We start from the raw sequence: 23661 nt of genomic DNA on the forward strand, positions 1-23661 counted from the left end.
TAAGAAGAGCTTTCATATTCTCATTAAATTTTAGACAACCACAGCTGCTATCAAAGCACCACAGAAATGAAGTGATGGACAAAACAACAACTGCCAAAGACAGACAGACTGCATATGCAGACACAACGGCAAACAAAAGAGAACAAAACAAACAAACACTGGAAAGTTACCAAGATTAAAAAAAGTGCTGCTGGTCTGGAGAATAACGGGATTTGGCAGACATTTTGAGAGCTTAACACAGAGACTCCTGGCAGAATGGAAAAGGTGATGTGGTGAGGTGTAAAGCAGATGTGCTGATTAGCAGGTGCATGGCACCAACATCTGCACATCTGTCTGTGTGGGCTTCAAAACAATTATCTCTACCCAGCATGAAATACCTTGCTTCCTCCAGTTAAACCTATCCAGAAGAACAGAAGAAGGGCTACTTTGCAAAAATAATTTATAACATGTGGCTTCTAATTAAGCATTAATGTATGAGATGGTCAGTTTATAATTTAAACATCTGTGGGAACAATCTATTTCGTAATGTCTGAGGTTCGCTGGATGTAATTGCTGGAGGTCCACTTCAGCATTATGTACAGCAGAATATTAGGACTTAGCCATTGTATCAGTATTAAATTATCCTGTTTAATTTCCTGTGTTTATCTTACTCTTATTCTCTCATGATGAAATTCATGGACCTCACGGCAGTAGATAGAATTGAATGAAGTGGAGGAGGATTTGGGACTTACCACCAGGACTTGTAAACTTCTTAAGTGGTGCAGTTAGGTTCACTGCAGAGACAGTCGTGCTTCTAGGATTACAAAAAACTGGTTTAAAGAAATTGGAAGAGAACTTGAGGTTCAATAATAAATGTCATCTGTGAAAGTGCCTGGGCTAGTTAACATACTGGAAGATATAAACGCCGAATAGCTGAATGGATAATTAAAACGTAAAAATTCACAATATGGTATTACAATAGTGAACTTGTTGTACTGTGATATTATTTCAGCAGCTCAGGATTTCACATCTTAGGATGGTTAAAACATTGCTTTTGTTAAACGTTGATACATGTTTAAATACATAACGTTTGAATATATTTTTTTTTTTGCACTCATCAATTAAAATGTTATTTTCATAGATGAAAATCATATGCTTTAGTCAGTTATAAAGAAACGCTCAATCCGCTTATTGGCTAACGCTATCTTTGCTAACTAACATGTCTACTAACTTGCATTAGACTGTTAGATTAGAGTTATTTGAATAAGTTGATGTAGTAGCAAAATTACTTATAGTCAGAAGAATGTCTGTTGAGGGGAGAATCAATATAAAGTGTTAGATATTAAACAGAGAGTCTACAAATACTCTAATAACGTCTCTGTTACGTATGTAACCCTCGTTCCCTGAAGGAGGGAACGGAGACGTACGTCAGTAGTGACCGACGAATTGGGATATCGCTAGAGAGCCCCTATCAGCTTCGAGAGAACTAAAACAAGCCAATGGAATTGGCGTGCGATATTTGCATAATGCGCACCTCCCCTAACAGGTGGATATAAAAAGGGGGGCAGATGCAATCGCACTCTGTTTTTCGCTGAGGAGACAACCGGTGTCCGCACTGCAGCGAGGGTACAGAAACTGTGGCGACGGGACGTACGTCTCCGTTCCCTCCTTCAGGGAACGAGGGTTACATACGTAACCGAGACGTTCCCTTTCAGTCGGTCACGTTCGACGTACGTCAGTAGTGACCGACGAATTGGGATCCCAACTAAAACGCCACAGTTACGAAACCCCTTCCAGTGCCCAGCGCAGGCTCTAGCCGCCCGTCGCACCAAGGGGACGGAGAAGGGGGCGAGCTTACGCCGGGAAGTCTACTGCTGTTCCGATATACCCACTAAGTAAACTAGACTACACTGGGGAAGCGAACCCGTAAGGAACGCTGCGGAAACCAATACCTACCCAGAGGGGAAGGAATTTACATGGAAAACATATGGACTGGCCCGCAGGGCAGAACGCATATGAGTCCCTGGGATGGCTCCACCTGAGTAGGGAGAGACTCATCTGACAGGAGAAAGCAGAAGCTCTGCTAAGGGAAAGACACGGGCTCACCGTAGGGAGTAACCGTGGACAATACACATATGGAATCACTCACGTAGAGGGATTGCAACATATGGAACCCAACCAACAGACAACATCGAAGATGGATGTTGGTCTGGCATCAGACACTCCGCAATGCCCGAGCCGAAGGTGGAGGTGGAGGAACTCGACAGGGTTCACCGAACGGGGAACACGACTGGAGTCAACCGATGCACATATCCTGCCCAGGGGGCGGGAGTGGCATTGCAAGCCGACACAAGCACAGGTTCAATGCGTCTACCGGCTGGTGGAAGCGAGTACACGGGAAGAACCAGCTTACACGTAAGCTAAAAACCCTAGCAAACGTGTTGGGTGTCGCCCAGCCCACAGCTCTACAATCTGTCAGCGAGGCGCCATGAGCCAGCGCCCAGGAAGAGGCCACTCCTCAGGTGGAGTGGGCTCTCAACCCGAACGGGCAAGGCACGCCCTGGGGACATAAGCCAGGGCGATGGCATCCACTAACCAGTGGGCCATCCTCTGCTTGGAGACAGCCTTTCCCTTCTGCTGGTCTCCGTAACAGACAAAGAGCTGATCTGAGGTCCTAAGCTTCAAGTTCTATCCACGTAAACACGCAGGGCGCGAACTGGACAGAGCGAAGCTAGGGCTGGGTCTGCCTCCTCCGAAGGCAGCGCTTGCAGGTTCACTACCTGATCTCTGAAGGGAATGGTAGGAACCTTGGGCACATATCCAGGCCGGGGTCTCAGGAAGACGTGAGAATCCCCAGGCCCAAATTCCAGGCACGATTCGTCGACCGAAAATGCGTGCAGGTCCCCTACCCTCTTAACATGAGGCCAATGCAACCAGGAGGACGGTCTAAGAGACAGTACTTTTAACTCGACTAATTGCAAAGGCTCAAGGGATGACGCCGAAGTTAGCTAAGAACTAAGGTGAGATCCCTAGAGGGTAAGGAGGGTGGGCAAGGAGGAATCAGTCCCCTCGCCCCCCTCAGGAACCTGATGATCAGACCGTGTTTCCCCAGGGCTTGCCATCAACTGCATGGAGATGTGCAGCGAAGCGGCAACATACACCTTGAGGGTGGAGGGAGACAGCCTTCGCTCCAAGCCCTCTTGCAGGAAGGAAAGCACAGATCTGACCGAGCATGATCGGGGGTCCTCTCGTCTTGCGAGAGGAGCACCATTCAACGAATAGGTTCCACTTCAACGCATAGAGGCTCCTCGTGAAGGAGCTCTAGCGGAAGTGATGGTGTCTACGACCGCCTGCGGGAGATCACCCAGAACCTCCGCATCCCGTCCAGGGACCACACGTGGAGGTTCCACAGGTCGGGACGCGGGTGCCATAGGAAGCCCCATCTCTGAGTCAGGAGGTCCTTCCTCAGAGGAATCGGCCAAGGAGGGGCTGTCGTGAGGAGCATTAGGTCCGAAACCCGGGTCCGAGTGACCAATATGGAGCCACTAACAAGACCTGCTCCTCATCCTCCCTGACCTAGCACAGGAGCTGTGCGAGAAGGCTCACTGGGGGAAAACGCATATTGTGTAGGCCCCGGGGCCAGCTGAGTGCCAGGGTATCCGTGCCGAGCGACTCGCCGGTCAGGGAAAACCACTGGCCGAGGGCAGTTCCTGGGGAGGCAACAGGACTACCTGGGCCTCGCCGAAGTAGTGCCAGATCAGCTGGACCGCCTGGGGATGGAGCCGCCACTTGCCCACAAGTGGAGGCTGCCGTAAGAGCTCGTAGGCTGCACGGTTAAGCACACCTGGGACATGAGTGGCCTGAAGCGACCTCAGATGCTTCTGACTCCATAGCAAGAGATGGCAGGCGAGTTGCGATATGCGACGGGAGCGTAGACCAGCCTGATGGTTGATGTACGCAACGGCCGCCATGCTTGTCCGAGCGGACCAGTACGTACTTGTCTGACAGCAGCTCCTTGAAGCGGCCCAGTGCAAGACATACTGCTAGCAACTCGAGGCAATTGATATGCCAATGCAGTCGAGGCCCCGTCCAAGACCCGAACCGCATGCCCGTTGTACATGGCCCCCCATCCGGTGGTAGAGGCATCTGTGTGGACCACAGCGTCCAAGGGGTACTCCCGCCCGCAGGAACAAAGGGTCCGACCACCGGATGAGGGTAGGGCGGCATCTCCGTGTCACGAGGACACCGAGCCTGCTGCGCTGCCACGGCCATCTCGGGACCCAGTCACGGAGCCGGTGTTGAAGCGGCCTCATATGGAGCAACCTGAGCGGCGAAACACGGCTGCAGATGCCACATGCCCCAGGAGCCTCTGAAGTCTTTCAGTGGGGCCGCCATCCTGCGCTTGAGCGAACTCAGGCAGTTCAACACCGACTGGACGCGCTCCTCAGAGAGGCGCACAATCCAGGCGACCGAGTCTAGCTCGAGACTGAGAAAAGAGATCCTCTGCCCGGGGGCGAGTTTGCTCTTGCCCCAGCTGACCCAAAGACCCAACAGGCTGAGGTGAGCTAAACCATCTCCCTGTGTACTTTGATTTGCATCCTGCGTAGCTCAACCCCGACTCAGAACTACCCACATGCAATGAGTGCTTTGACCTACTGCAGACTTGCCAGGGGCCAAGACTCATGCAGGGCAGAGGTGGTGTGCCCGTAGCACTGCCACCCCACCCTAGGGGGTAGTGAGAGAGAAAAAACTTGTAGTGCAGATTATGACCCTCTTGGCGTTCCATATTAACGCCAAAAAAGGCCACAAACTGCCAAGTTTTCTCATGCACATCCGGGCTAAGCCAGGGGGCGGGGCAAGGCGAGTACGTGTCGCACAACACCCCCAGGGGCCCGGGAAAGCATGGTTGCCAAGTCTGAATCCGATTCGGCATGAGCACGCCACAACCGTGGGACGCTCAGCCTCATCTTCATGTTCAGAGCCCAACAATACTCTCTCCAATGTAGCAGTCGACATCTGATCCTCTGCTGGAGCCCTGACTAAGATGTTAGGTCCTCCATATTTATTTTAAGGAGGACCAGCAACACATGCAGAAGCTACCAGCCATGTTGGACAGTGAACGTGGCCGCCCAACTGGACGACACACGGCACCCTGGGCACCGACGTGGCCATGTATCTAAACATGATCCACCCACGAACATAGTCACAACATGTTTGCGATGCACTAGAGGAGTGGGGGGCCCACGGAGAATGACTCGGCGGGTATTGCCCCACTGTGATCCTCTGGTCACCCAGGCTTATTAACCAAAGTAGCACTTTTCTGATTCAGAAAAATAACTAGATCGGGGAATAAGTGAGGGGACTCCACCTCATTAAAGGCAGCCGAGTCTCGACCGTGCATCTAGAGCGCCAGACAGCGCGGCAATTCGACGGCACACGGCGCGCTGAGCACTCAAGCCCTTACGAGAAAGGCGAGCAAACAACGCGCCGACGTGGACATATTTCCATAAGAAAATATGACCACCCACAAACACAGTCTCAGCACGCTAAGCAGACATGAGAGAAAGTGATCGTGGCCGTCAGAGAGGATAGGAAACGACCGCCTCCAGAAACGCACAGACAGAATGACATCTTGAAAAAGACGCAGTGTCTGTCTGTGAAGCTCTTTTAGAAGGGGAAACTTCAGCTCTTTTGTGTCGAGACACACAGGGAGCGTCACGACGTGTTTAGAAAAACACAGGAGGAACCAGACCAAATCGCAGACCAACCAGTGGAATTACAGCGGAACGCTGGGAAAACAGTAGATGTTTCCACCCGGCTCACTCCAACTCGCGACCTCGCTGCAGGCGTCGTCACACCAACACAAGCGCCGAAACTTCTTCAGAGGCTTGAAGTTCAAACAGCCGCAGGACACCAGGTAGGCTCCGAAGCGAAAGACGGAGTGCGATTGCATCTGCCCCCCTTTTTATATCCACCTGTTAGGGGAGGTGCGCATTATGCAAATATCGCACGCCAATTCCATTGGCTTGTTTTAGTTCTCTCGAAGCTGATAGGGGCTCTCTAGCGATATCCCAATTCGTCGGTCACTACTGACGTACGTCGAACGTGACCGACTGAAAGGGAACTGATAGCTGAAATGTAGTTGCAAAGTTACTTATAGTTAGTAGAATACCTAAAGTGGATTATCGAAATGGTGTTACCACTTACTGTCCTTAAATCCAGTTTCTTTCTTTCTTTCTTTCTTTCTTTCTTTCTTTCTTTCTTTCTTTCTTTCTTTCTTTCTTTGTTTGTTTGTTTCTTTCTTTCTTTCTTTCTTTCTTTCTTTCTTTCTTTCTTTCTTTCTTTCTTTCTTTCTTTCTTTCTTTCTTTCTTTCTTTCTTTCTTTCTTTCTTTCTTTCTTTCTTTCTTTCTTTCTTTCTTTCTTTCTTTCTTTCTTTCTTTCTTTCTTCCTTCCTTCCTTCCTTCCTTCCTTCCTTCTCATTTTATCTATGTATGCGCTTGATCCATTCTGGGCATGTTGTTTAATGCACAGCTTAAGATGTATAGTATACAATTCAGCAAAAATCTTGGGTTTTCTAATGTGCAGAATCAGGAAAACCGTTTACCCCCTTTTGTCAACAATAGTTGAGTTAATATGTGAAGCAGCTGCTGTGTATGCAGTGCCTTATTCTGAAGTTCATTTGAAACAGGCTCACACCTTATTGAACTGCATTGCATTTTACTGTAGTTGTCAAATGCAATAAGACTTACAGCTTGGGGTCTTTTGATTGCCAGTTATGTATAACCATTCTAGTCGTTCATTTGACAAGCACATATGCCCAAGCTATTTACACAGGGAAGCTTAAATAAAGATTGATCCTACTAGCTGATGTTGGACTTCTCTGTAGTGCAGTTACTTTGTTTTAACACCCACACCCTGTGTTTCTCTCTCTTTTGCAGTATCAGCCAGTGATTGTGATTCGGAGCAGAATGCAGAGATCACATACTATACGCTTAGTCCAGATTTCATCATTTCAGCCCATGGCACCATATTCCCGGCAGGCCCTCTGGATTATGAGAGGCTCAACCACCTATATGAATTCGTAGTGATGGCGGTGGATAAGGGCGAGGTGCCCCGCACCGGCACAGCCACTGTGCGTCTTCGTATGGCCAATGTCAACGACGAGCCTCCGGAGTTCTCGCAGCCTGTGTGAGTTCCTTATCTCCATATACCACTCTTCGGCCTCATCCCTCTTCCCTGTGAGGAACATGTTCACATCTGGCAGTTCCTAAAATGTACCAATGCTTTCAGCTCGGAATCTTGCTGTGTGTCTGTATGACAAGAATGAAATATAGTGCAACAAATAGAAAGGTGATGGCAAAAATATTTTCAGCTTACAACTGTTGTTATCTGCTTACCCCCAGCACATCCAAGATGTAGTTGACTTTGTTTCTTCAGTAGAACACAAATGATGATTTTTAACTGAAACCGTTGCGGTCTGTCATTCAAATAATGGGAGTGAATGGGACTCTATCAAAACACATGCATAGACAAATCCAGATTAAACCCTGCTGCTCGTGACGACACATTGATGTCCTAAGACATGAAACGATTGGTTTGTGCGAGAAACCGAACAGTATTTATATCATTTACCTCTAAAACACCACTAAGTCCAACTGCGTTCAGCACTCGGTTAGTGAGGTCTGATCGCGCTTTGACAGCGGCAGTGATGTATAAGCGCAAGACATCACTGCCGTTGTCAGAGCGTGATCAGACCTCACTAACTGAGTGCTGAACGCAGTTGGACATAGTGGTGTTTTAGAGGTAAAAAATGATATAAATACTGTTCGGTTTCTCGCAAAAACAATCGTTTCGTGTCTTAGGACATCAATGTGTAGTCACGAGCCGCAGGGTTTAATCTGGATTTGTCTATGCATGTGTTTTCGACTCTTATTGATGGAGTCCCATTCACTCCCATTATTTGACTGACAGACTGCAGTTAAAAATCAACATTTGTGTTCTACAGGAGAAACAAAGTCGACTACATCTTGGATGCCCTGGGGGTAAGCAGATAAACATCAAATTTTCATTTTTGGGTGAACTATCCCTTTAAATCAGCGAGAGAGACCGAATTAGTGTAACGTGGCCATGATTTACTTAAACGATAGAAAGGAGTACATTGATTCACTATCTCAGCAATCCTGGTATGAAGTGTCACGGACCCTTGATGTGGCTACAGTGCATCAAAACAAGCTAGTAAAAGGGAACCATCTTGGTGACTGCACTTTCACACTTTTTAGAAAAAAAGAGAATATGGGCTGACAATGTTAACTTTATATATAACTGTATAGTATCACTCAACCACTGTGATCTAGACACCTGTAATGTTGACAAAAGAACAGTATGTCCAGTTGTGGATCATGGCTGCCTGAGGCTGTTGCAGACTGAGGTGTTTTAGTGCAAGTGTAGATATTTTGTTAGCAATGCTATCTTTTCATGATTGTTGAATGCTATGTTGTTCAATAGGTTCTTGAACTTGTGTTGTGGATAGTAAACACAACAGCCTCCTACATCAAGTGGAACATGCTGGCATTTTTGGTTTGTGGTTGGCTGGATGACCTTGACATGCGGCATCACCACACTCTCAAAACTCTCAAGGGAACAATGTTGCTATATTCATTGTGGTGTGATATGGGAAACCTCTTCACCACTAAGATGATGGTGTTTGTTTTGAACAGTCTGCAGGAGATGTTGAATATCACTGTGAAGAGATCTTATGGAGTCAAATTCATGCCACATACACATTTGCAAAACAAAGAATTCCAAAAGAAAAATAAAATATTGAGAGAAAACTCACAATCAGATCTGATTCTGATTCTGGGAGTCACAATCCAATTCCAAAACGATTCTTGATCTGCTTTTTGTTTTTTCTTGTTAATTAATTAGTTTACTGACTTAAATATTAAAATCTTTTTTTTTATTTTATTTTATTTTATTTTTTTATTACATATGTAATTATAAGTACTTTTTTAAAATAATTACAATTTACAGCTTTAATGTTGTTTGATTATTACTGATGACATAGACAATGGGAGATCTAATAAGCTACATTGACACTTATGCAATATAGGAATTTTTTGTCCTGTCTGTTTAATCCCATAAAGGATTAGTTCATTTTTAAATAAATTTTTCCTGATAATTTACTCACCCCCATGTCATCCAAGATGTCCATGTCCTTCTTTCTTCAGTTGAAAAGAAATTAAGGTTTTTGATGAAAACATTCCAGAATTATTCTCCTTATAATAGACTTCAATGGACTCCAAACGGTTGAAGGTCAAAATGACAGTTTCAGTGCAGCTTCAAAGGGCTTTAAACGATACCAGACGAGGAATAAGGGTCTTATCTAGCGAAATGATCGGTCATTTTCTAAAAAAAATGGAAAACGTAAATGCTTTATATAAACAAACGCCCTATTCTACTCACGGAAAAAATGGAAAAAACTGGCACTGCGTTCGTTCCATAAGTTGAATAGGGAAGGCATTCTACTGGTGTTGGTCGTTCATTTTAGATTGAAAAAAAAATGTACGCTACATCATTAGAGTGGTATGAAACTTTGTGACTTTTGCGGTAGTTGCTTAAAAAAAAATTGTGTACTTGATTCGCAAAAGCTAAATGGTCGTAAATAAATAGTCGCACTTGTGTTGTTCATGGTCAAACATCACCGCCATAGGAAATTTAATCAATAATTCAGCCATAATGCAGTAAAAAAAAAAAAAAAGTGGATGGCAGAGATTACACTCTGAAACATCGAGAGTACAAAATAGACACACCCACTCAAACACACACTCACTTACACGAACACAACACACTATTTTACGCACACAAATGAATAGGTGTGGCTGTAACGATATGGCAAAATTGAGCCAGAAGACTCAAATAAGTGGTTGAAATCGGGTTGATTAAGCTCTGATTAAGCATTCCTTTTAATTTTTGTTACATTTTTGTTGAATTTTGATGTTTTGTTACAAGATGTTTTTTCTCTTTGTTCAGGTTTGACTGTAGTAAAATTAATGCTAAAACTGACATTTCAAATCAACATTAAAAAAATCTAAACCTCGACAAAATGTAGTTTTTGAGAATGTCTAAATATATATCTAAATCCACATACTTAATAAAAATAAGTATTTATGTCTAAAACAACTAGAGAATTTATAACACCATGTCTACACTGAACGCGACAAAGCGACCATTGCAAATCCATTTGTCCTTCCTTTGTGAAGTGTCACGATTGCTTGGAGTACGTCATAAATAGAATGAGGCATCAATTTACTGCTGGGGATTTGTCATGCCACACCACATCCAGTTTAGACAACATCACTGATTATAATGATTTCTATTTTATTTGTCGCATCACATAACACCGCCCAAGTCCAGTGTCTACTGGATACAACACAGCTTTACGTATGTTTTTCTTTTTTTACTCCCACTATAGAACAGAAAGTCTGAACAATTAAACAAATAGGCTACTACAAATATGTGGTTTTAGTCACAGTACAATAAATAAGACAGAAAAATAATTACAACATTCTGTACACTATAAATAATTTAAAAACTATTAAATAAATTAATTCAAAAAATGTGTTGATGAACAGTACTCATTTTTTTTTCATGCTTTAACATTTCAGGCTTCAGAACTTAGTTATACTGGATTTAAAAAAATAAAAAAATAAATAAAAATAAATTATAATATCCATAGGCTAAATCAAGTCAAATGCCTGAATTACAAACATGCCTAGTCCCCCAAAACTGAAAAATCTGACATCATTTACTCACCCTCATATTGTTTCAAACTCTGCATCCAAAGTCATGCAGCTTTGTACTACATACATGAGGGTGAGCACATGATGACAAAATTTTCAGTTTTGGGTGACTTGTCCCATAAAACCATCAAGCTTTTATAAGTAGGTCATCACCCTTAGATGTTGCCAAACTGGCTAATAGCCTCCTGTTGCATTGCTCGCATCTCCCTGGTTATTTCCAACACTGTTTGTCATTGTTGAAGTTCTGCCTCCTTCTCCCACTCCCTTTGCATTTGCAGCAGTTGCTCCTCTCTGGCAAAGAACTTTTCCTCTGACTCATTGAGGTGATTTAGGAAAGCAGCACTCATTGCCTGAGCATGGTCTGCCTTAGACATTTTTCTCTTTTTCGCAGGCTGATGGCTTGTCATTTCTGGTGTGCCTAGATGAGGAAAAAAAAATAAAAACAGTGGTTGTACTCAAGTTAGGTAGGATTTGACTAAATATTATATGCATAAATTATCTTTTGGATTGAAACACATTCAGAATCAATGCTGTTTATATAATTAATAATGGGGTCCATCAAAAGAAAACACGTGGAAATTTACTCAGCATTCATACATTAATGTATTAAGCTAATGTAATTTAGTGAAAACAACTGAGAATTTCTATATTCATAAATGAATACACATGGTTTTAGAATAATTAACTTTAGGCCTACATCGTGCAGATATGCTACATGCGAATATGAACTTGTTGGAGTGACAAAAAAAATATATTATAATTTTAAAACAAGCCATTCATGATATATTACAATTTTCATCTTAATGTAAGACGAATAAGAGACTGAAATCATAAAACTTACTCCTTGATGTCGGACAAATGTCTTCATCATCTCCATCTTCAGTGGCACTGTCAGTTGGAGATTGCGCTCTTTCTTCTGTCTGTGTCAAGCATCCAACAGCATTTACCGGCAAAGCGCAGGGACGATGTCCCCAGATATTATCACACATATCATAAAAGGCAAATGACTTTGGAGTCATTCCACTTGTGTGTGGTCTTTTGTTTGTAGGTAAAAAACGTTTTAGACTTTTGAGCTTAGCCGTAACCTGATTATCTCTCTGCACACCGCAAACTCAAAGTCTCTCAGCAATAGTACAGTACACATTGCTGTCTCTTACAACGTCAATTTGCTGGTTAATTTCTTACTCTGCTCTTATATAAAGAAGCTCTTTTACTTCTATGTCAGACCAGTTGTTTCCCCTATTGGTAGACATTTTTTAAATTAACGTTAGCTAAAACAGTTGGAGCTGGCTGTAGGCTATATTTTTTTGCCTCAAATTGACAGGCGTCCTTTGGGTTGTCATGACAACGACGCTGCTCAGAACGGCGCTGTTTCACGTTTCTTTTACACTGAATCAAAACAGCATTGCGTCGCCTTTGATACTAGGGCCTGAGGTGGGTCAGACCCGGTGTATTTTAGGTCTGCTTTAATGCGGCATGGCGTATTTACACTGAATTCTGAGCAGACACAGACCTGCTTCAGAGCAGCCATAAATTGGCTGTGTAAAGATGCCTTAAGTAATAAAAAAATAATAATTTGAAATTAGAATGTGAAAATGTCTTTATCATAATTATTGCATTAATATTAATTTGTACTATGAAACAAAATACAAAATAAAAAATAATATTGATCAAAAATATATTACATTGATTTTACTGGAAAAAAAAAAAAATTATATTTCAGGTGTTCGTCAATTTTGACTGCGAACAACACAAGTGTTACTCCCAAATGAACAATACCAGAGGGTTAAAGGAATTTCACTCTGCAAGTAATAGTGAAAATTAAGTTTAACTGAAATTAATACTCTAACTTAGGGGTATAGTGTCATTTCTATCTTTTTACACATATTACTACATGCATATTAATTAACTTGGATTACATTTTACACATACAGTTGTACTAACTTACATTTTAAAAATTCTTTAGAACAAGACCTTGCATAAAACAAAGTAACATATTGTTGACTATGGGATGCAGACAAATTTGAAAATGTAAGGGAATGTTTGAACTAAGATACAGTAAATGAGTGCAGTCAGTATGTCTGTGGGTGGCATACTCACTTCAAGAAGAAAAACTCATCTCTCCTGTCTGTATATTAGCATAGCATATGAAATGTAATTTCCATTTGACAATAGTTAATAGTACACCTACCAAAATTATACTGCCCTGCCCAGCTCCACTGTGCAGGTTCACAAGCACATCACAGTTATGCTGGTGACATTTCTGGCTGTGAAGAGTGTTTGATGAGAAGATTGTGACTCTAGACACAAAGGCAAGAGGTTTTCCAGTGGGCAGTATTATTTCAAGAACACTATTGACATATAACCATATCATGTTCATTCAAATATTATTTTGAAAATGATTATTTTGATCATTATTTTGATAGTTCAAAATTACTGCTAGTTTCAATGTAAAAGAATGTAATTAACTTGACAAACTATACATCATTAAAAAGGCTCAAACTTAAATTTTTAATTTCAATATTTAAATCTAACACAGTGACAGTAATTGCTTAATTTGTGTCAGGATTTATGAAAATGAAAAATGGAGTCAATAACTGTAATATGAAATATGAGCCTTTTTTCCTTGAGGGAGAAAAAATATATATATATACTGTATTCACGAAAACGCTTGAATAAACAATGTCCTTCAGTGCTTTAGTTTGGAGAAACATCAATGGATTCTGATATGTTTACTTCATCATCTCTAAAGAGGAGTAATATTTATTCCATTTTTACCCAAGCACTAAACACTCTCATATAATGTCTGTTGCATTCATACTGGAACCCAGGGGGTGCCGTCACACAAAAAGTGAGAGTGATAAAACATATGACGTTCCATGAATTCCCTTATTTGGACAAAGATATCCAGAGATCGCTGCAGCTGAATAAAATGACTGATGAACATTTTGACTGATGAAACATGAAGACAATAGACAGGATTGTGAAGGTATGGTTTAGGGGTGTGCAGCAGAGCCACTATCTGTATCTGTATTTGTAACAATCTCAAAATTATTCATATCTGTATCGGATAAAACCGGAAGTGGGCGGGGCTTTACCCTGAAGTTCGTACAATTACTTGAGAAGACCATTGTCTATGGTATTACAGCCTATATATCTGTTTTCTTTGTCGATATCACCAAAATATGCCTTGTATAATGGAAAAAAAATAGGCCTATATATTTTTTTACGATTATAACATTTATTTAAATATCTTCTGTCTGAGCCGATAGTCTCGATGGAAGTGCTTCTAGATGTACATGCAGTTGTGCTTCGGATGACACGAGTTCGAATCCCAACCTGGGGATCTTTCGTGATGCAATAAATAAATAGTCTATTTGAATATATTCAAAATAAAATGGTAAGGGTTCCTACGCAGTTCGGAAAAGTATGGAAATTGATTTAAGTAATTTTCAGGCCTGGAAATTAAGGAAAAGGCAACAGGAACGCGGCTACTTGATTTACTCTCATTCACTTCACACACTCATTGCATAGTGATTTTAGAGGTTTGTGTATAATATTGTGTTTTCCCTGCATGCTCACACGTTCCTATGCAGCTTGGAAATTTATGTAATTTCCAGGTCTCAGTATTTTCAAAAGAATAATGTATATTTATAATGCAGTGCTAATCGACATATACTTTAGAATACTATAAAATACTATAAAATATATTTTCTGCCTCATTCTGTGATAAGAAGCCACATTGGATCACAGAAGTTTTGTTTGTTTGTTTGTTTTGTTTTGTTTTGTTTTGTTTAAAGAGGGACATTTGATACAAAGTCAAAGTGAGATGTTTGATCAAAGAAATGTGGAATTAAAGAGTGTAGTCATCAGGAAATATAATAAAGACCACAAAAGAAAAAAAAAAAAGAAAAAAAAGAAAAAAGAATTATAGCCATTTCCTGGCCTGAGAGGTGAGAATGTGAATGTGGCAGTGTGGATAATAAGGATATGTGGATATATATATATATATATAGCTATAGTATTCTCTACGGCGTGCCTCGAGGGAGGCGTGGCTAGATTTGTTGTGCACGCCCCAGTCCCTTGACTCTGCCTCCATGTCAAAACAATGCCATAAAGTGAAATGCACAGAGAAGTGAAATGCAAAGAGAATATGGTAATTCGAGCTCACACTTGACTGAAACAGAATAAAAAGAGCATTGTATATGAATTAGTAGATGGCCATGGAAAATACTGCATGTGTTGCAAAACAATTGCTGCGAAAATATTTTCAGAGATAAAATAGGATCAAAGTTCTTAAGCTTATTTTACAGCTGTCATTGATTTTTGCAATTTTTGCTGTTTTATTTTTATTTTTTGATTCTTTATTTTTGTTTGCAAAAAATATTGCTTGATACTATATTTATTATTAATTAATTAATTTATTTATTTATTTAACAAAACTCTGTTTTATTTCGCAATACTTTGTTGTTTTGCAAAAATATGTGGCATTGATTTGACTCCATATTGTAGTCTTAGTTGAGCCTAACCAGTGGTATATAAAGTACTCGAAAACCATACTTGAGTAAAAGTATAGATATCTTGCCAGAAAATGACTTTGGTAGAAGTTAAAGTTGCTGTTTAGAATGTTACTTGAGTAAAAGTTTTAAAGTATGTGATATTTTTTGTACTTAAGTATGAAAAGTATTTTTTTTTATATATTAAATGTACTTAAGTATTGAAAGTAAAAGTACAAGTAAATGTAAAATACAAAAGGAGCAAAAAAATATAAAAAATTGTTCTATACACAGTTTGAGCTGCAATATTGTGTTCAGTTTTAACTCTCTTACATTTTGTTTCTTTAAATTGGCTAAAGGTTTATTGTAATTTTTATACATAAAAAAATAATAATATATTAATTATACATTGATGATTCGTTCATGTTAATTTATAGTGCATTATAACTAATGCAAGAGACAACTTTAAAATGTTAAAATGTAAATGATGAAATTAAAAATGAACAATACTTTTATTAACCTTATTTAATGTTACAAATGTACTCTTATTGTAAAATGTTACTATTTCATATAAATCCAAACAGTCATGCTTAAAAATGACCATCTTTACACACAAAGGCATAGCATGGGTCTATTATATGTGTACTTTCACACATTATTTGGCTCTATTTTAGAAAAATTGATGATTATCTAATCAAAATATGTGTTACAGTGCCGATAAAAACTGAAATTGAATAGGCTACATTTCTGATTTGTTAAGCTTCTGTCACTGTATGAGAATACAGTTTAAATATGCAACTTCGCCGGATAATGAATGCATAACAGCGAACAAATAGTTATAAACTAATGCAAATGAATGGTAACAATCTTGACATTAAACAGTTGGTGTTTTTTTTTTTTTTTTTGTCACATTCTTTTAACCGTTTGAGGTTACTACTAACGTCAGCCTCGACGACAAACATACTGTTCTCCACTAATGCAGCATCTAGTCAACAAACTAATTACTTTATAGTGATATGAAAACATGTACTGTAGTGTACATTGTATAACATACCGTTTTGTTGTCCGTTTTAAATCGTTTTGAAGTGACCCGCTCTGTGCAGCGCGCAGCCTCACATCACGTGTCAAAAGAAACCATACGAGGCATCAGTGATAGTTTTTATTTCGCCTCTAGAGGCCGCTCTCGTAATGTCTCATAATCTATGCTCGTAATGACAGCGCACTTCTCCAGCAATGGACGCAACCCGGAAAATTAAATCAACCGCGGTTGTGCGAGCACTTGTTTGCACATGCTTGTGCAAACTTCGTTACATTACACCACTGAGCCTAACTTGCATTCTGGACCAGTGGTGGTTTTCCTTACCTTCACTGTAATTACAGATGAGATGCAGTTACATATATGAGGTGCTCATAGAACTTCAGAAATGAACAGTTTGCATGGCTTTAATTGATTTGATCTACTTAATTTTTTTCTGCACATTGTTCAGTTTTCTTTTTTTTTTTATTACCTTAATTTGTTCAATATTATGAACTTCATCTCATATTTTCTATAATAAATATAACAATAGAGTGCAGTACTTACCATTTTAAACTAAAGACAACATCATGACACTCATGAGACATGCAATAATAATGCCACACACAAACCTCAACAGCTGAAACACTGAAACTGATCATTTTTAGTAGTAGAACAAAAATAAGCATTCAACTCAACTGTCATTCTTGTGTTAAAAAGTATACTGTATGTATTTTTAAAATTCCATGTTGTAACCTTAAACTGCAATAATCAAGTAAATTTTCTTCTTTTTTTTTTTCAGCATTATTTATTAGAATAATTATTGTGTGATTCCTCAGAGAATGAACTGTCTGCAGCTGGCCTGACGTTTCCCCTCTAGTTATTAGCAAAAAGCTATCACTGTACAGTGTTATCTTCCTGATTATGTGGTCTATCTTTCCTTATCTCCATCTCCCCTTGTGTAGACCTTGTCGATGAGGTCTTTCCTCAGCTGCTGTATTAATTTGCCTCTCATTTCGCTGATATTTCTGTTGTGCTGACTGCAGACTGTTATTGTTGTTTTTTCCATCTTGTTGGCAGAGCTATGGCCCTTGGCCATTTTAATTGACTGATTTTCTGGCAGAGAGCTCACTGAATCAGAGAGGCAGATTCAATCAGCCATGCATTCAGCTGAAGCCGGAGAAACCGAGAACGGAGGGGGTGGATGTTGGGCAGAAAGACCTCGGTCAGAGGGTCCAAAAAAGAATGGGCGAGCAGGCATATTTTTGTTTCAGTTGCGCTTCCAGTCCCCTGAAAGGCTTTTTTTTTTTTTTTTTTAATTACTTGATGCATTTGTATTCTGGTGTGTACATCTGTGTCTGCATGGTTATACCCAAGAGCATGAGTTTGAGACATGAATGGCTTGGGAGTCTTCTTTAAACATTAAATTCAATATGAAATCAAAAATGACCCTATTTACTTTCTTGATACACATTTCTGCCTTTATTGTACATGTAGCATCCATTCATGCATGTTATTTCAAAGAAAAAAAAAATCTTGAAACAAAATGTAATAACTTGTACCGCCTCTGCAGTGATTCTTTTTTAGCTGACAATATACGCATCCTTTGATTTTTCACCCCTTCAAACTACTTACTTTTTCCTCCTTCACTGTATATCCTGTTTCACTCAGAAATGCATCACATAATGAAAGTCAAATGGGTTTTGAATGCTGCTTCATGTTGAGCAAAGAAGCGTTCTTTGCTACTAAACTGCTTTGGAAAATAGCTACAGTGTGTCTTCAGTTGTCATTTTGAGAAATGTAGCCTCATGCTGCATTCCTAAACATGCTGCACAAAAGTTGATTTCCTTTTAGTGTTGTAGGTGGAAGACTTTTATATCACTCCTTTTTGTCTTATTGGTATATTTCAGTTTTTATTAGGTGAACATGGAAATAATATTTAAGGTCTGCACTTGAGAAAATTCAAGCAGTGCTGAAAAACACACATGAGCATTGTAATGAAATGCCCTTTATTGTCTACGCAGATACAAACATCAGCAGGTTATCTGATTATTACAGCAGCTTATCTGCTGTCCAAGCAGGAATAACATTTAGTCCAGCCATTTCTGTATAACTGAATGAAATACTTAAATGTGGATGGCTAATCACTATAGTGTAATTAGACCCTCTCTTCGCCACACTGAATCGTTGTCTGAATTAGCTACTTTACAGCTATGCCGATGCTGTGAGGCTTTGTTCACACTGCGGAGAAATTACCTGATTTTTAAGAATGATTATTCAGACTGCTAGTTAGATCTGATTTTTCCCTTTTCATTAGCCATGTTTCCACTTTTGGGCCAAAAGCTCGGGGCTTTCTCGGGGCCAGGGGTTTTTGGCCTGTCAAATACCTTGGTCCAAAGCGGACCAACTGGGGCTTGAGGAGTGGTCATGAACAAAGGTGGAGTTTTACCTCAGGTGACTGGCAACACAGCTGCTCATTTCCCATATTATTATAGTCGGCTACCAGCTAACTTCAACATTTAAGTCATTTTAAACATTTTCCAATGGGGATTCTGATCACCGCATGAGGCAGAAATATATATTATATGCAATGCAAAAGGCTACTTTGGCTAACCATTGTGATAATAAGTACATATATGTTTATGGAAAATACCAGAGACTGTTTGAAGAATGTACTAATAATTATAATTGTATATTTATTTGATTTCATGTTTTATCTGTCTCTTCCCTGTGCCTTTGTTGATATTGGACTAATGCATCCACATATGTCACAAATTACATAAACTCCGGTTAAAGGTGATAGAGAGGATTTTTTCTTTGACTGAGAATCCAAAGACTGTTAGTGAGTTTTTGAAATGAGTGTATGCGTAAGAATAACCCCCCTCCTTCACTGCTCATTTCGAGGGAACGCCTCCCAAAACTCGTGCATGAGTATTGGAACACGAGTGTTTACCACCGGCATTCACTGTGTCGTGTTAGTGGATTCATTATGTCGGACTCACCGCAGGTAACTCATAATCTGCAGTTGTTACTCCTGTCTCCTGACAAAAACATTGCATGCGGCGCCTGTGGAGTGTGGAAAGTTACTGGAGCGCGCAGCTGCGCACGTCTCTCACAAGGAACGTCACGGCAGTGATTGACAAGCCAGAGAGCCAATCATCGCGTAAACGATTGGCTGATGTTTTTAAGGCCCTACCTCGTGCACAGATGATGTATATTAATATTATTCCTTTCAGTGCACCTAATAAATAGTCTTTTATCAGTTAGTAAAGACAGTTTCAAGTAATATTGCAAAAATGTATAAAACAAAACATCCTCTTTAGCACCTTTAACTTGTATAACTTATAAGTCCTGTTTTCTTCTCGAAAGCTCCCTCTGTTGCTCTGGCTGAAAGGATAACAGTACAGTGAGAGGGGAGAGATTGCTCAAACATCCTCAGATTACTTCATTCATGCAAAAATTTATAGAAGTGTTAACTGTTTATAAAGAAATGTGACATAAACATGTTATTTTATCAATATTTTTCTAAATGTGTAATCTGATGTGCACTCCTGACACAAATTAATAAATTACTGTCACTGTAACTTTTTTTTTATTATTATTTTATTGTAAAACATTGGTCAAGTATTGATGCTGGAGACTTAAGACTTTACGTAAAGACCAAACGGTCTCTTCTGTCATGCTCATTTTGTGATCTAGCTAGTTTTCGGTCGGTGAAATGGTGAGGTAGTGTGACGTCGTTCTATGGAGAAGTGTTAAGGGCGGGTTTCAGGGTAGCGCTGCGGGGCTACTGGTCCAACAGTGGAAACGCAATTTGATTTTGACATCAGTGGTTGAGGTCTGAGGCTATTGGCCCCACCCGGCACGCTGTTAGCCCTGGCCCGACAGTGGAAAAGCGGCTATTGGATGTCATAATAATGACATGATGCATAGTTTTTCTCTTAATATGAAAATATATTTTTAATTTAATCAACATTTTTGTATTCATTTATTTTGTTTAAGTTTACTCTGACTAAATTGGCATTAATTTTTTGTTGATCCAAAAAAAAAAAAAACTGGGCAAAATTAAATTAAAGCAATTATTTCACTATTTATTGTTTTTCATTATGGCAGTATGAACAATTTAATTAGAATAGGCTTTTGAAAATCAGATTTTCATGTTTTTTCTCTTTTTTTCTACTTGCATTATTGTGACCATTACCTGAAAGTTTAAAGTCAGTAGGATTTTTCTTTTTCTTTCTTTCTTTCTCTTTCTTTTTCTTTCTTTCTTTCTTTCTTTCTTTCTTTCTTTCTTTCTTTCTTTCTTTCTTTCTTTCTTTCTTTCTTTCTTTCTTTCTTTCTTAAATGAATTTTTATATATTATATATATAGTAATAATAATAATAATATGAATTACATTTTATTTTAATGAATAAAACTAATGTTTTTCAATAAGAAGCACGAAATCAACATATGGTTTCTGAAGGATCATGTGACACTGAAGACTGGAGTAATGACCGCTGGAAATTCAGCTTTGCCATCAGAGGAATTAATTAAATTTGAAAATAAAATAGAAAACAGTCAAATTGCAATACTATTTCACAATATTACTATTTTTACTGTATTTTTGATCAAATAAATGCACCCTTGAGTTAAAAAATATTACCAACCCCAAACATTGTGTAGTTAGAAAGTGTAGTTTGATTCATTTATTCCTTCCTTAATAAGAATATTAAAAAATGAGACTGGGATAAAGCTAGTAGAAATGTTGTGTTTTGACTTAGCCACAGTCTCTGAGATTTCTCTGCATGTCTTTTTCTCTTCCCTTCACCTCAGATCCTCTCTCAAACTTTTAGTCCCTTTCAAAACACCTCCTTTCCTCAAACAGAAAAGACTCAATCTCTCTATCCTACATCATTTCTGTGAGCAGGATAGCCTATATGTGTCAGGCCTGTAATTGAGTAAATTGCAATGTCTGTCACTGCTGTTTGTTCCATTTGGGCAGACTAATTTGCCCGCTTCAAGGAGCAGAGCTCCTTCAGTTCGCCTGAAAATGAGCCTTGTCGCTCATGCCATAGCGTTTGCACAGTACATCATTACCAGATCTGTTTACTGGCACCAACCTGACCAAGGACAAAGAGATGGATTGAGTGATGTTTATTATGCACTGGCCCAGGCTTTCCTTGCCATGCCGAGAGCTACAGGACATGGTAATGGTAACAGTCAGTCCTCGTAGTTTTGCTTTATGTAATGCTTGAAATTTGGGTGAAAATGATTAAGAACCCATCATCAGTGTTCTTTTGTAATCATTGGCATTTGCTCATTGCCTTTGTTTGGTTGCATTGATGCCTATCTTTCCAGGCCTGGGCAACTGAAATGTCATCAGATTGATAGCTGACATAATGAGTGAATGTATACTGTAAATGTAGACGAGCTGCATTAAGCTTGTCTGATTGGTTTGTGCGCTTCAAACAGAGCTGTCAGTCACTGTCACAAGACCCATCACCTGCGCTGTTGCCATGGCAATGACTTAGAAAGGGAGACGTAAGCGAAGCATTTTTATGGTTAGTCTGTGACAGGTTTTCTCAAAGGCTGTGCTCAACAGATCTTCAGATCTACATCTGAACATCTGAAAACAAACCCTCTGAGTTATATCACTGAATGTATGCTGTATGTGTGTGTGTGTGTGTGTGTGTGTATGTGTGTTTGTGTGTGTCTGGGGTTATTAGAGCTGTGTGTGTGTGTGTGTGTGTGTGTGTGGGGGGGGGTAATCTCTGTTTGTGTGTGTGTGTGTGTGTGTGTGTGTGTGTGTGTGTGTGTGTGTGTGTGTGTGTGTGTGTGTGTGTGTGTGTGTGTGTGTGTGTGTGTGTGTGTGTGTGTGTGTGTGTGTGTGTGTGTGTGTGTGTGTGTGTGTGTGTGTGTGTGTGTGCAAGATCTTTGCGACTTCTAACAGATTACAGGTCGCGGATGTCACGCATATGTCAGCTCCGGAGTGCAATGACGGTGAAAAAGTGCAAACAATGGTGTCTCCATGAATGACATAAATCACCGACATGAAACGCCTGTCACCTTCCCTCTGTTAACCATCAATCAGCTCTACACAGAGTGAAATGATGGGTTCAAGCTCGCTTACCCTCTGCCATTCTGTTTCTCTCTATATCTGTCACTTCCTGTCCTCTGATTGGTGTCTTCTCATCACTCTTGAGATTTTATTCCTCCTTATCTACTTGTTTCGATCCTTCTGTTGGATTTCCATCTCTACAGCCTTCAATCAGTCTTCCTCTTTTTGACAAATTTAGTGTCTCTTTCACTTTCATATCTGGTCCCTCGGTCAGATTGGCAGAGACTGATAATGTTGTTCTTTTCTATAAAGCCTAGTTTTCTGATGGTCTAAACTTGTCCTGATGGAACGTCAAATGTCATCATTCATTCACTGTCATGTTGTTTCAAACCCCTATGACTTACTTTCTTCAGTGGATCACAAAAGGAGATGTTTTGAAGAATGTGCTAATCGCTTTTGCCATGCATTCAAGCTGTAGAAAGACTCCAGAGGTGCCATAAAAAGAGTCTTAATAGTAGTTCAATAGAAATACATTACTGAATAAGCTGCAGCTGCCGTTAGAAGCTCCACTTCCTATAGAAATCTGAGATTCGCGCTAGGACTGCACATTCGCATTGGCTTGTCTAGTCTGAAAAATAAGCTTTTTTAATATTATTTGAGCATAAGAAACAACAGTTATGGGACAGTTCATGTTAGATTTTGTTGCTGATTTGAAATATGTTATTTAATTGTGAGTTCACCAACCAGTTTTTGAGATTACAAGATTCCCCCATTCAAATAGATAGGAGTTGGTCTTGGATGCCCGAAATAGCTGCCCGGAGGCGTTGCAAACATGGCCGAGTGTACAAACATTCCTTGAAAGGGACTTTGCCTTAACCTAGCAGGCATAGTTTGTCTGAGCATTTTATCTGCACACTCTAAAATGCAAGTAATTTATTACAAATAAAAGATTTAGTTCTCTTGAATGCATTGGATAGAAAGACTGCTTTATTTGCAAATTGTTTTTCCAGTATTGCACCTTTTTTTGTACATTTATTTCACAGATTGGATGGAAACATTCCCTGTATGATCGTTCCCTCCAGTGAGCTGAATTATTGAGATGAACTCAAGAGCAAAATTATATTTGTATACGAATCATTCAGATGTGTTTGTTGAACTGGATCAACTGATTCATATGAAAGATTTGATTCTGAGTCATTCAAGAATTAGACATCTTTACTGATGATTGTGGTAGGTTTGTGACACGAAGGTATCGAATGGCTTCAGAAGACCTCATATGGAGCAATTTTTAATATCCCTTCCCTTCCCTTTTTTTATTTTAGAATATTATT

At 39.9% G+C, this 23661-nt stretch overlaps 1 protein-coding gene across 1 annotated transcript in view; it reads left to right on the top strand.

Moving 5' to 3' along the window:
- si:ch211-186j3.6 (neural-cadherin) overlaps positions 1-23661 on the top strand; it is a 330066-nt gene that overhangs the window by 145484 nt on the left and 160921 nt on the right. The window contains exon 6 of the mRNA XM_067400604.1: positions 6919-7168. Coding sequence (XP_067256705.1) covers positions 6919-7168 — 250 coding nt within the window. The remainder of the gene's footprint in view (positions 1-6918; positions 7169-23661) is intronic.

This window comes from Chanodichthys erythropterus, chromosome 11 (genome assembly GCF_024489055.1).
Source record: "Chanodichthys erythropterus isolate Z2021 chromosome 11, ASM2448905v1, whole genome shotgun sequence".
In the NCBI taxonomy this organism is placed as follows: domain Eukaryota; kingdom Metazoa; phylum Chordata; class Actinopteri; order Cypriniformes; family Xenocyprididae; genus Chanodichthys; species Chanodichthys erythropterus.